Below are 12,175 nucleotides of genomic sequence, written 5' to 3'. Positions count from 1 at the left end.
CAAAAGGAAACCTAGTTTCCCAGTACCGATAGTAGGACTGATCGGTTTCCCCATAAATATTAGCAAAAGTTTGGAAAAGTGAAGCTGAAGGTTTTACTCTTTCCCCACCCCATCCCACCCCGCCCCCCTTCAAAAATGTAGAACAAGATAAAAAAAAAAAACAGCTAAAAAGTTGCGGGTCCATGTAGGGAAAGGTGTCAAAAGACCTCTTTCCTAACAGCAGGAAACTTGTAGTACATCAGAATCATGGGGTGTTCAATACTTTGTCAATGCTTTTAAATCCCAACCTGTAGAAATGATGAGAAACTACCGGGCAAAAGCATGTATGGCTTGAGTCTGTTGGTCATAGCGGATGTTACTTCACTCCAAATAGAAGAAAACTGATTTTTTAAATCCTTGCTTGCCCTTACAAGCTTGACACCAACCTTTGCTGCCCACAATGACCTTGGCATGAAATATCTAGCTGATGAGCTAAGATTGGAATGAGTGAAGTTCTGGTTCAGGGTGTGGACAAATGAGAAGGCAATCCTCACCCAGTTGCCTTAGTCTCATTTTATTTTATTCTTTGAGGCTACCCGATTAGTGCCCTCAGGCTTTCATATATTAAACCGTTTTTGGTTTTCTGATCGATCAGGCAATTCTATAGCCTATGGCAAGACTGTGTTAAAAAACGTCTTCTTTTTAAATTAGTTGTAACGTGATCGAAAGGAAATTCTGATCAAGCTCATGTTGCTTTGACTGTCGGAATTTCTAATTACTACTTTGGGTCCAGTTTTAAATTTGAAGTATTCGAATAACAAGTGTCAGATTTAATCTCGTACCTCTTAGGGAGGTAACTGGAGAATGGCGTCTGACTGCTGTTTGTACTGTTAACACTGCGAGCTGTATTGTTTGTAATACCCCTTTAGAAGACCCAATGCACTTTCTTTTCTTTTTTTGTCCAGTCTATAATCCCCTAAAGGCTTGTACCCTCAAATTTGGAATGCGTGCCTTGCATTTTAGAAACTGTAGACCTGCTTTATAGTTCTTACACTTACGTCAAGCGCTGCTAGCTGCCTCGACAGTGCTCTTCTACCATAGGCGTGCATTACATTGAGAGTTTGTATAACTGTTTTGTAGGTTAGTAATTTTTATTGGAATCTCAATCATTGCAAGAATGGAATATTTTTCATTGGTTTATCAATTTAATGGATAATTGTATTGATCAATGAAATCGAACCTGGGTAATATAAGGTTTAAATATCAGTTTGGTGTTCCATATGAATGTTATGCTATTGAAATTTCTTATCATACTATATAATAAAAGGCCAGATGTATGTTTGTCTGAAGCCGTCCTGCCCGCTTTGCCTGTTATCACTGCTAGAGGGAGCAATTACCTTGCGCATACACTAATTAAAGTTCCTCTTCCAGGCGAACAAAATATGTTTTGGATACCACTTTAACAGTAGACGTCAAGTTGCATAAACTAAGAAAATATAAACATTTTCTTTTAAAAACATAAAAACATTCATTTGCTTAAGCACTAAATTACTTTTTTTTCAATATGCTTGTATATTATGTATTTATTCATTCGAATATTTCTTGGTATTTATTATATCAATATTCTTGTACGTTTCAAAAATGTTTTGACTTCAATTTATTTTATGCTCTCATGTCTACTTCGAATGCTGCACGTGAATCAATTGGCCCTATGTACCATGTTGAACTTTCAACGGATTCTGAGATTTTGTTTAAGGTTACTACTCCTCAACTCCACGTAAAAGGAGCAAGATCCTTTCCAAAAAATAGTTTTTTCTATTAACATACATTTTGTTAAAATACACCATATAATATAGTTACACTCTGTAAATGGCTTCCTTTACGCACAGTAGCCCGTGTATAAAGGCTTTTCCACTAGTCACTGCAATAATGGAATATTGTTCATGCAATTTTATGGATAATTTGTATATGCAATAACGTTTTTGAACCAACGACTTCCCTAGCCCAACTGGTGCCATACAAAGACTCATGTTAAATTAAGTTTGATCGTTTTGGAATGTCAGTGATCATTGGGTCACTTGTAGACGACAGTTAAACCATAATAGGTCATATAGAATGGACACAAGCTTGTAGTGTGCCTCTCATGTGGGAGTGTGCAACTCTGTATGCATTAGCACCTCGTTGCTAAGAGGGAGCTCCTGCTTACTGGATGTTGCTGCATACCTAGGAGCTGCTTTTTAAGCTCCTGCTCAAGAGATCCTATTTTGATCCTTGAAGTAAATAAAGTAATAACTGCAATAAAACATATATAAATATAACTTGAATGTGCGATATGTGGTCTTGATATCGTAGGACCTATTGTTTGTGTCCTAACACAGCGTAATGGATAATATCTCTTAATGGGTAGAAGTTACCCTTAAATGTCATTTTAAGAGCAGAGACTAATTGAATACTTGTTTACAAGGGAATGTTATTTGAATGGTGTACTGTGAGTCAATGAAGTACAATAGATGTGTAACGGAATGAGAGACGAATTAAATGACTGTATTAAGCGCAAGACCAGTTTATTTCAATCATGTCTCTGACATATTGGAGATTTAAAGTACTGTATAAGAATGGCAAAACCCACAAGTTGAAAAACATAAGGCAGTAGATCATAAATGTACACCATATGCATCTACAGTCGTTTTCTGAAGTGTTAATAGGTAGTTAGCCAAACATAAAACAGACCAGAGTGATTGGTTGAAGAGAGCAATAATTGTAAACCTGATGAGGACATGGGTAAGAATAAACCAAATAAGCAAATGCACATCTAATGTGAGGAATGACACAAAACAAGTAAAGAGAAAGGACAAAGCCAAAATTAAATGACTCTCACTTACAAAAAGAAATGCAACAGCCAAATGTTTTTTACAGTAGAGGATAGATTTGATCAGGCATTGGATGTTAAGATATGGTATATAAATAGTGGTAAGTGGACAGAGGAAATCCAAGCCAATCAAGGAACGAAACTGGGACATTGGCAGAACAGGATGCTGTTAATTTAAGAGCCACAATCGATAACCTATACAGGTCAAAATGCAGACCAGACTGATGGATTGTGTAAGATATTTGTAATGATTTCATATTTTTTGTTATGATTTTATGTATAGTTGTGAAGTTGGGAAATTAGATGTTGAATCTATTTGGAATCTTAAAAGGGCGGAAGCTGAATATTCAGGAAAGTGCAAAGTAAAGCGTTAGTTGGTGAAGGGTGCCTTATGAGGTAGATTAGTCTGTTTGGGCTTTATAATATCTTGAAATTCATGTAAACCACTTTATTCTGTCTACATTGACTCAAACCAAGTTCTCTGCCTGGTTCTGCGAATTACCTGGGCAGTGACTCATGGGGCTGCATGCCACCATAAGTTTGTGTATGTTGGAACTGAGGAAAGTACGGTGAGGTTCCCCATGTCACTTGGCCCTGGTCTCTGGCACACATCAGGAAGTTGGTCACATTGCAGCATTGCAATCTAGTTTTTCTGGGGCCATCCCTTCCCACTCGACTGGCCAGACGTGATAGTCTAGCTCTAGGGGCTTAGATCAAGACCGTAACCCTTGTTATACTCTGGGCATTAGAGAGTGATTCAGCCCCCCGACCTCCCCCTTTTGAGATGGCACTTTAGCCAGACCCAAATCCATTATACTGCAAAAAGTTTGCCCTGTAAGGGCGACCTGTCCTGTGTACTCCGCAAAGACAGCGTGTACATTGCTAGTGTTGCAGATTCATCAGGCAGATCAAAGGAGTTGTGTTGAGAGATCCACAGAATCTGTGCAGAGGTTCTGCAGGTGCATTGTTTTTAGCCTGCGACTTCCCGAAATGAGGAGAGGCTAATGCAGGAAGCGTCATTACTACACCTGTGCTCTCTGGCAACAATCCTCTGCCCTGCTTGTGCAATACTGCCAATTAATATGAACATCTAGAAAGCTTACCAAACGTCTTTTCAATCTGTAACTGCTGTTAACCCCAGCTCTGTGCCGACAGCCTCAGATGGTCAAACAAATCTGAAATTCAAGATGACGGACAGGCCAAATGTGTGGTCATCCAATTCATCCCCCCAAACCGCTTGAGTCCCAGGTAGCTCCAGGTGCACTCAGAAGAGCCAACAAATCCCATCCCTCCCTATGGCCACTCACTGGTGCTACCTTCAGGGAACGGCCACCCAGGACGAGTAGGGAATACAGTATAAATACAACTGCCTCTAGTTGATGAATGCATGTTATCGGTGCAGGAGGCTAAAGTTTGCAGAAGATTGGAGAGCAGTGGAAGAAATGGAGGCTGAGGCTGAAGAGGCTGGGGAGATGGTGTCCATTGAGAACAGGTTGTGGTGCTGGTAAGATGAGGGGTGGAGAGTGATCACTAGTAGATGGAGATGTAGTTGGAGAGTTAGTAGTAGCAGGAGAAGGTGGTGACATTGGGGAAAGGGAACAAAAGGCGTTTGTTGTAGGTTGGAGTTTGAACAAGTGTAAATATCCAGAGTAGACAAGTGTTTTAACCTCAAGATCCTGATGTAAAGGGGTGGGGGTGGTGCAAGACTGAAGCCAGGAGGAGGTGTGGCTATCCGGCCATGGGGTGATGCAGGAATATTTACCTCATTCGATGAGGGTGATACAGTGGAGGGAAACTAAGAAGATCAGAGAGTGAGGATGCCCAGGATTTAGATAGCTCTAGATTGAAGAATGGACCAGACAGTGGTGGGGGGGGGGGTATATGGGACTGAGATGGGGACAGGCGAAGGGAGAAGAACTCTATTGTAAGCTCAGCATATCCAGATGACTCCGCTCGATCTCCATCCCCCCCCAACCCTACCACCTTGGACCAGTCAATTTACAGGACTGGGTGCCAGAGTTCATCAAGGTATATGGAATCCTGGAAAGCCTGCAAATCATAACACTTGCAATGGCAAAAGAGATGTTGCAAAACCACCTCCAACCCAGGAACTGAGCTTTTCATTTGGCCCCTACTTGTACATAGACCCGCAATAAATAATACTAAATCTACATTTGATCTTGCCATACGTCTCCAGCCCACTGTGTGTCTTGCGTGACAACTCTATATAAAAGGGGATCTCTATCAAATCAGCAGAAGCAAAGTGTGACCGGCCCAATACAGAAACCTTCGAAGTTAACAATTCTCTCAGGAAAATGATGCAAACAGGGCTTGTTTCCTGAAGAACAGAATAACGTTGGGAGGATTAAGGACAGTGTATGAGATAACTATGCAATTGATTTTTCTGAGGGGGAATATCCCATATAGTCTCCAAATGATGATAAAGCTACGTACTTTGATATTTTAAGATCATGAACATTGTGTAATCTTCAGATGTAAGAGAATGTATAGCGCTACGCACCCATTGGTCTCGGAGCGCGCAAATAACCGAAGACATTATTATCCCACAGAGAGGTACTCCTAACAGATAAGTTAACAGATCTGCATTGCTTCTAGCGGTACAGATATAAATTGTCTAGCAATTGCAACAATAAAGTCATTTCATCCACTAATTTACAAGAATGAAGCTGCGTCGCAGGACGCTGTAATAGTGAGTGGTCATTCTGTCCCTGACTCAATGATTGTATTGAGAGTGAAGAGCTGTGCACTGGCGGCGGCTACCTAATGAAGCACCACCTAGTAGAGAAAGCAACACATATGCAATAGGATGTTTATTCTTCAGCAGCCTAAACTGGTCAATACTTATGCAAATATATCTGTAACCAATACTATATCAAGTTAATGTTTTATTTAACTATCATTGATTCAGTTGAATTTTTTCGGGTGTGATAATCTGTACGCTGCAGTGTAGCATTCATTCCACATTTAAAATATAGCACATGCTGCTCGGGATACTAACCTTTATCATTTTGTATTTCACAGGGAAATAGAAAAATTTCTCCTGCATCCACATTTGACATGGACAAATTAAAATCCACAATTAAACAATTTATTAGAGATTGGAGTGAAGATGGGAGGTCTGAGCGGGAAGCCTGCTATCAGCCAATTATTAATGAGATTGTGAAGTACTTTCCCAGAGACAAATGGTAAAATGTGCCCTTTTATCTTTCATGTTTTAACCGTTTAAAAAAAATGGTTTTGTATGTATTTTCCAGTGTAGTTTGCTTTTTGTTCTTGAGCAAGAATATCACCCCCAGTATACCAACTGGGTATGTATGGGTGCTATTGTGAAAGTATGTACATGGTGGCGTCCAACTGTACATAGGAAAATGAAAAAATGCTTTTCTCTAGTTTGTATTCTTGTCCATAAAAAAGCACTACGTATGGCATGCAGCGGATCTGGCAAAATCTGAACGCTTGTGCCAAATGTATCAAAATGTAGTCCGTTTTGGTTTTTAAACCTTTTTTGTGGTGCTTTTCATAGAGGCTATAAAATGCACTCTTGCTCAGGAGATCTCAAAATTAAGATCTTTGATTTTCATGATTTTTGACACACCAAGAAATAGTGCATATGAACACAATTTCTAAAATCTTCAGGCAAAAAAGCATTTCTAGAAATGTATTTTATTTGGCATTTATAAAGCGCGCTTAGCCCGAGGTATCAAGGCGCTAATACTTAAGATAATGGTTACAGTGGGGTACGGGTACAGTGTACATGTTACTTGGTACAGGTGCGTTCGACAAGACTGGTGCAAACAGGTATACAGGCAAAACGATGACAATTCTGTTCTAGTATAGATCAGCGTGCTTGAAGAATACATACTGGAGACTAGTTTGCCTGTAACTGGTGTATCAGTGTTGTGAGTCTAGGCTGAATAGTCTAGTTTTCAGAATTTTTTGGAATGACCACAACGATGGGTCGTTCCTTAAGTGTGGTGGTAGGGAGTTCCATAGATTAGCTCCAACTGCCGGCAAGCTGGACCCACCTGCTTTCATTGCCTTAAATCTTGGGTTGGTGATGAGGTTGGAGTTGGATAAGGTGCTAGTGGGTCTGTTGGATTGGGTTCTGGTAATTTGGTTACTGAGATAGGCTCGTGCATTATTGGCAAGGCTTTTGTGGGTAAGGGTGAGAATTTCAAATTTGATCCCGTCATGGACAGGGAGCCAATGTATGAGTCATCTGGTGGCAGAGAGATGCTCATTCTTCGGTATGTTCAATGCTGCTCTGATAAAGTTGTTTTGTTTTACCTGAAGTTTTTGGATATTTCTAGTACTGGTGCCTGCAAATAGTGAGTTACAATAATTTATCCTCGAGGATCAAGGCTCTTGCAAGTGTAATACTATTGTCATTTGAGAGGAAGGGTCTACTAGAGCTAATAAGTTTGAACGTGTAGGCTGCAGACAAGACAATTGCATTGACCTGTCTGGTAAGGGAGAGAGATGAGTCAATGTAGACCCCCAATGTTTTTATTTCTTCGGCGACCTTGATCGTGTTGCCATCGATATTAAAGGATTCATATTGTTTTAGCAGATTATCTATTTTAGATTTATTTCCCATTAGGATTAGCTATCGTTGAAGCATAATTTATTTTGGGCCATCCAGGCCTGGACGGCAAGGTATATTTTGTTGAGGTTGTGGGTGTCTGTGTCATGACACCGTGATATTGGAATTAGTATTTGCGTATCATCCGCGTAATTAGTGTACGTGATACCCATGTTATTTTGTCAAATAGGAGCTTTGTGAAGCTGTTGGTGATACACATTGAGCCTTGTGGAACACCACGTGTCACAGGGGTTGTGGCGGCTGCTGATGTGGTTGAGAAGACTCTCCATGTACGGTTGGAAAGAAAGGATTCAATCTATTTGATGGCTTCAAACTTGTGTACGAGTGCGATACAAATAAATTCATATATTGTATTGTATTGTATTTTATATAGCGCCGGTAGCCCGTGGGCATCAGGGCGCTTGCACTTACAATACAGCAACAACAAGACAGACATAAAGTAACAAGCACTGCGGCCTATTAAGGACCCCGATACATTGCTTTCCCCAGGCTCTTCATCTGAAGAGGTATGTCTTCAGGTGCTTCCTGAAGGTAAGGTGGTTTACCTCTGACCTCAGCACTTCGGGCAGGCTGTTCCATAATTTGGGGGCCATCACCAAGAATGATCTGCCCAAGCCAGATTTCAGCTTGAAGTTAGGGACTGACAGCAGACATTTTCCCTCCGAGCGTAGACTTCTCCTCGGTATGTAGGGCACTAGGCTCTTTTTCAAATATACCGGCGCAGGGCCGTAGAAGCACTTGTGCACCAAGCAGAGGGCCTTGAACTTGATACGCTCTTATATCAAGTGGACTGCATTTTCAAGGTGGTGACATAAGATTTTGTGGTTGACAAGGTCAAAGGCCGCAGAGAGGTCTAGTAGAAGGATACAGAGGTCTCCTCTGTCTTTTGAATTGGTCCATCGGTATTTTTAGATCCAGTAAAGCGGTCTCTGTACCATGGCCGGGTCTGAACCCCGACTGTCTTAATCCTAGTAATTTGTTAGCTTCCAGGAACTGTTGGATCTGCAGGCAGGCTGTACTAAGGTCAAGGATTTGTAATAAGAATGGTACTGTAGTGATGGGTCGAAAATTGTTTCGGATGTTGGGGTTCAAGGTGTTTTTATTTATTTTTTTAGCAACGGTAGTACCCAGGCTTCTTTTAGGTGGTCGGCTATGGAGCTGGAGGAGAATGAACTATTTATAGCGGCAGTGATGAGAGGAGCTAATTCATGTGCACATTCTTTTATCAGCGTGGCAGGGCAAGTGTCTCCTTTACTTCTAGATGGTTTTAGTCCTTTAATGATGTTAATAGTTTCTACTGTAAACACTTGCCTAAACGCTAACTTGTTAGACATAGGTGGTTCTAGAGTCAAGGGTATAGATTGGTGGTCCGGGTCAAGGTTGAGTTTGGATTTTATTTCAATTTTACTTTTCAGGAGGGTAATTTTGTCTGCTTGTGCTTTTTGAACATAAGTGCACCATAGCTTGTCTTTGATAGAGTGGTCGGGCTGGGGCAGGTGATTCGAGCTCACAGAGGTTGGCGAATAGTTCCCTATGGCGTGATTGGGCGTTCTGGATTCTGGTGTTGTATAGATTACTTTTGGCTTTGGTGATTGCTTCCTTATAATTATTGGCTAGAGACTGGAAGATGGCTTTGTTTGTGGTTGTTGGCGATTTCCTCCAGTTGCATTCGGTGGATCTTTTGGTCCCTCGCAGCGTTTGTAGTTCCGAGGTGAACTATGTATTGGTATGAACTTTGGGTTTTGTTTTCTTCGATTTCAGAGGCGTGACTATGTCCATGGCCGTTAGCATAGATTTTTTATATAGCTTGACTTGACACGTTGGGTTGGAGGGACAAACTAGATGAAGAATGTCCAAAAATAGTCCATAGGCGCCCCTCTGCGAGAACGAACACGGCCCATTGACCTGTTCTAGGGGAAGGTACCCACTCGAGAGTCCTCAGCCATGCTTTAGCTCACTGTACCTTTCACAGATGGGGAAATATCCATTTGCGTATTAGTCTTTGTCCCACCCACATGTCGGCACTGAAATGCTATGGCAATTCACTTCTGAACAAGAGTATCAACAGCAACCCCATACACGTGTTTCAGCCTTGTTGGGCCTCATCAGTGAGCTGGAGCTGTGACTCTCTGAGCACAGTGAGCAAGGGGTCCACGTCTGGATGACCCTAGGAAACTTAGGGTAACTAAAACTGGATTTTAAGATGGCACGTAAGGCATGTCAGGAGGCGACAGTACAGCCGGATCCCGGAACTACAGATCCCATAAGTCACTTCGGGTTGTCAAGGTTAAAACACAGAAGCCTAAAATTCAAAACTAACCTGAGTACGCAAACCAAATATAGAATGTACTTGCCTTATGCCTATAAAACCCCACAAGATAGTGGTATACGAGGTTGGAGAAAGTTGAAAACCGCACCAGGGACAGGCGGGTGACGGGAGAAACTCTAAAGCGAGGTGCAATGAAAGGGGAGGTAACTACAATGTAAAAATTGGAGGGAAGGGAGAACACTAATTGGATGGGAGGAGTGGAGGGAAGGGCGAACACTAATTGGATGGGAGGATCGGAGTGTGGCTTAAAACTTGCATCCAGAGACTCATGGGCTCTGTTTTTCCCAAAAACTGCCCAGAGAGGACGAGGAATAGAGTGCAGACTCGGGAAGCTTCCACTGGGCATACTAAGGAGCGGAACAGAAGAGAACGAGGAGTGCCGTATTCACGACCCAATTGCTGAGGTGCATGCCGAGCTGAGGGGTTTTAAGCTTGGCACACATGTCTCTGATGAACTTTACTTTGCTGAATGTTAGAGAGCAAGAAGTGTATTACTCCCAGACTACGATCTGTTGAACTGACATCTCTTGCCTAACAACCTGGTCACACTGGATATTGCTAAGGAAAGCAGCCGAAAATTGAGTGGGACATTACTAGTGGCTGATTGAAACAACCGCACGCCGAGCTGAGACTATCGGGCTCATGATATGTTCCATGGCTGATATTTCGTTTGTTATATATTTGTTTAACACGAAGAGTATGTACTTGAAACTGAATAAAGAAGATGTGGTTTAAACTGCAGTCCGCCTCCCACTGCCTATTTCACAAACTCAATTATGGATTTTTCGACCCCTGGCACTGTTCTTGCAGCAGCGATGAAGTACAGCCAGTCCGCGAAGATGGTCCAGTAGAGTTCGTCTCAGGGTTAGTTGTTCCGACTAACCCAAGGGAAGAAGGCGTCCCTTCAGGAGCTTCTCGCTCGAATTGAAAAAGGAGTTTTGCACAGCAGCAGGACTTCACCTGGCAATTCAAAGGTCCAGTAGGATGCAACAAGCTTCGTTCATGGTTTCTTCGTCAAGTATTTCTCCCAGTGGTCCACTATGCCTCTAGTCCCAAAACCCTTGCCTTTTAGGCAGGTTTCTTTCCTTAATGCACAGCGTAGGCTGTCAGTCACACAGCAGGGTGGCTGTCCAAAAAGGACAGCCAGCCAGTATCTGGAGTGGTTGCATTCAGGCATTCCCAGAGACAAAGGACAGGGGTGTTTTCAGGAAACCCCCCTCACATACTGCCTTTCTAGACACACTGGAGCTAGAGGCAGGCTTCGGGGCTGAAGCCCGCCAAAGGCAGAACAAACAAAGGGCTCCAACCTGGTTCAAAGTACAGAGTGAAACTCAAAGTTTGAAGTTTAATTTATTTGTAAAGCGCAAACCAGGCCCAGGGGCAACAGGGCGCGTACTCTTGAGGACAGGTTACATAAACAATTGGTACATAAGTTACAAAAATATACACAGTATACAGGGCAAATACCATTAGCAGATTATAATACAAGTACAGTGAGCATGTATATACACATAACCTGTATTATATGTGGAAGGCGGGCTGAGAAAAGATCCTCATAAATTGTGAGAGAACAGCCAGGACTTGGCGTTGTTCTTGAAGGTTAGGAACGAGGATTCGGTTCTGATGGGAGTAGGGAGAGTGTTCCAGAGTTTGGAAGCTAGTACAGGGAAACTCACACCACCCGATTTCTGTAGTTTAAATCTGGGCAGGGTAAGGCTGTGAGTTTGGGCTGATCTAGTGGGTCGGGAGGAGGAGTGGAGGGTAAGGCGAGAGGACAGGTAGGGTGGGGCGTTGTTGTTCAGGCATTTGTGGGTCAAGGCTAAAGTTTTCAAGGCAATTCTTTGTTCTATCGAAAGCCATCGTAGGTCAGATCTGACCGTGGAGATATGAGAGTGTCTTGGGATGTTTAAGGCTGCCCTTATGGCATTGTTTTGTACAGTTTGCAGTTTATTGAGGTTGGACTGACTGGTCCCTAGGTAGAGAGCACTGCAGTAGTCAATTTTGGCCATAAGTGTTCTGGCTAGGGTGATACAGTTAGGAGAGTTTAGAAAGGGTCTGCAGGCGGTGATAAATTTGCAAGTATAGGCTGAAGCCGAGCTTACTGCATTTATTTGTCTGTTCAAGGAAAGCGTGTAATCCAGGGCGACCCTAGGTTTTAGTGTCTTTAGTGACCTTGATATCGTTGCCGTCGATGGTGAAGGACTTGTAAGCTTGATCTAATTTGTTAAGACGATGGCTTGATCCTAGTAGTAGGAGCTCCGTCTTTTCGTCGTTAAGGCAAAGCTTGTGATGTGCCATCCAGGCCTGGATAACCAGGTAGACATCATTCAAAGCTTTGGTGTCGGCAGTGTAGTCACCAGTGATGGGGATGAGT

At 42.4% G+C, this 12,175-nt stretch overlaps 1 protein-coding gene across 1 annotated transcript in view; it reads left to right on the top strand.

Moving 5' to 3' along the window:
* Nucleotides 1–12,175, top strand: part of CARNMT1 (carnosine N-methyltransferase 1) — a 486,389-nt gene that overhangs the window by 85,667 nt on the left and 388,547 nt on the right. Inside the window, exon 3 of the mRNA XM_069625830.1 lies at nucleotides 5,891–6,054. Within this exon, the coding sequence (XP_069481931.1) occupies nucleotides 5,891–6,054 (164 nt within the window). The remainder of the gene's footprint in view (nucleotides 1–5,890; nucleotides 6,055–12,175) is intronic.

This window comes from Ambystoma mexicanum, chromosome 6p (genome assembly GCF_040938575.1).
Source record: "Ambystoma mexicanum isolate Mex_15411 chromosome 6p, UKY_AmexF1_1, whole genome shotgun sequence".
In the NCBI taxonomy this organism is placed as follows: domain Eukaryota; kingdom Metazoa; phylum Chordata; class Amphibia; order Caudata; family Ambystomatidae; genus Ambystoma; species Ambystoma mexicanum.
Note: the sequence above shows the minus strand (reverse complement) of the source record. Positions and strands in the feature narration are given on the sequence as shown.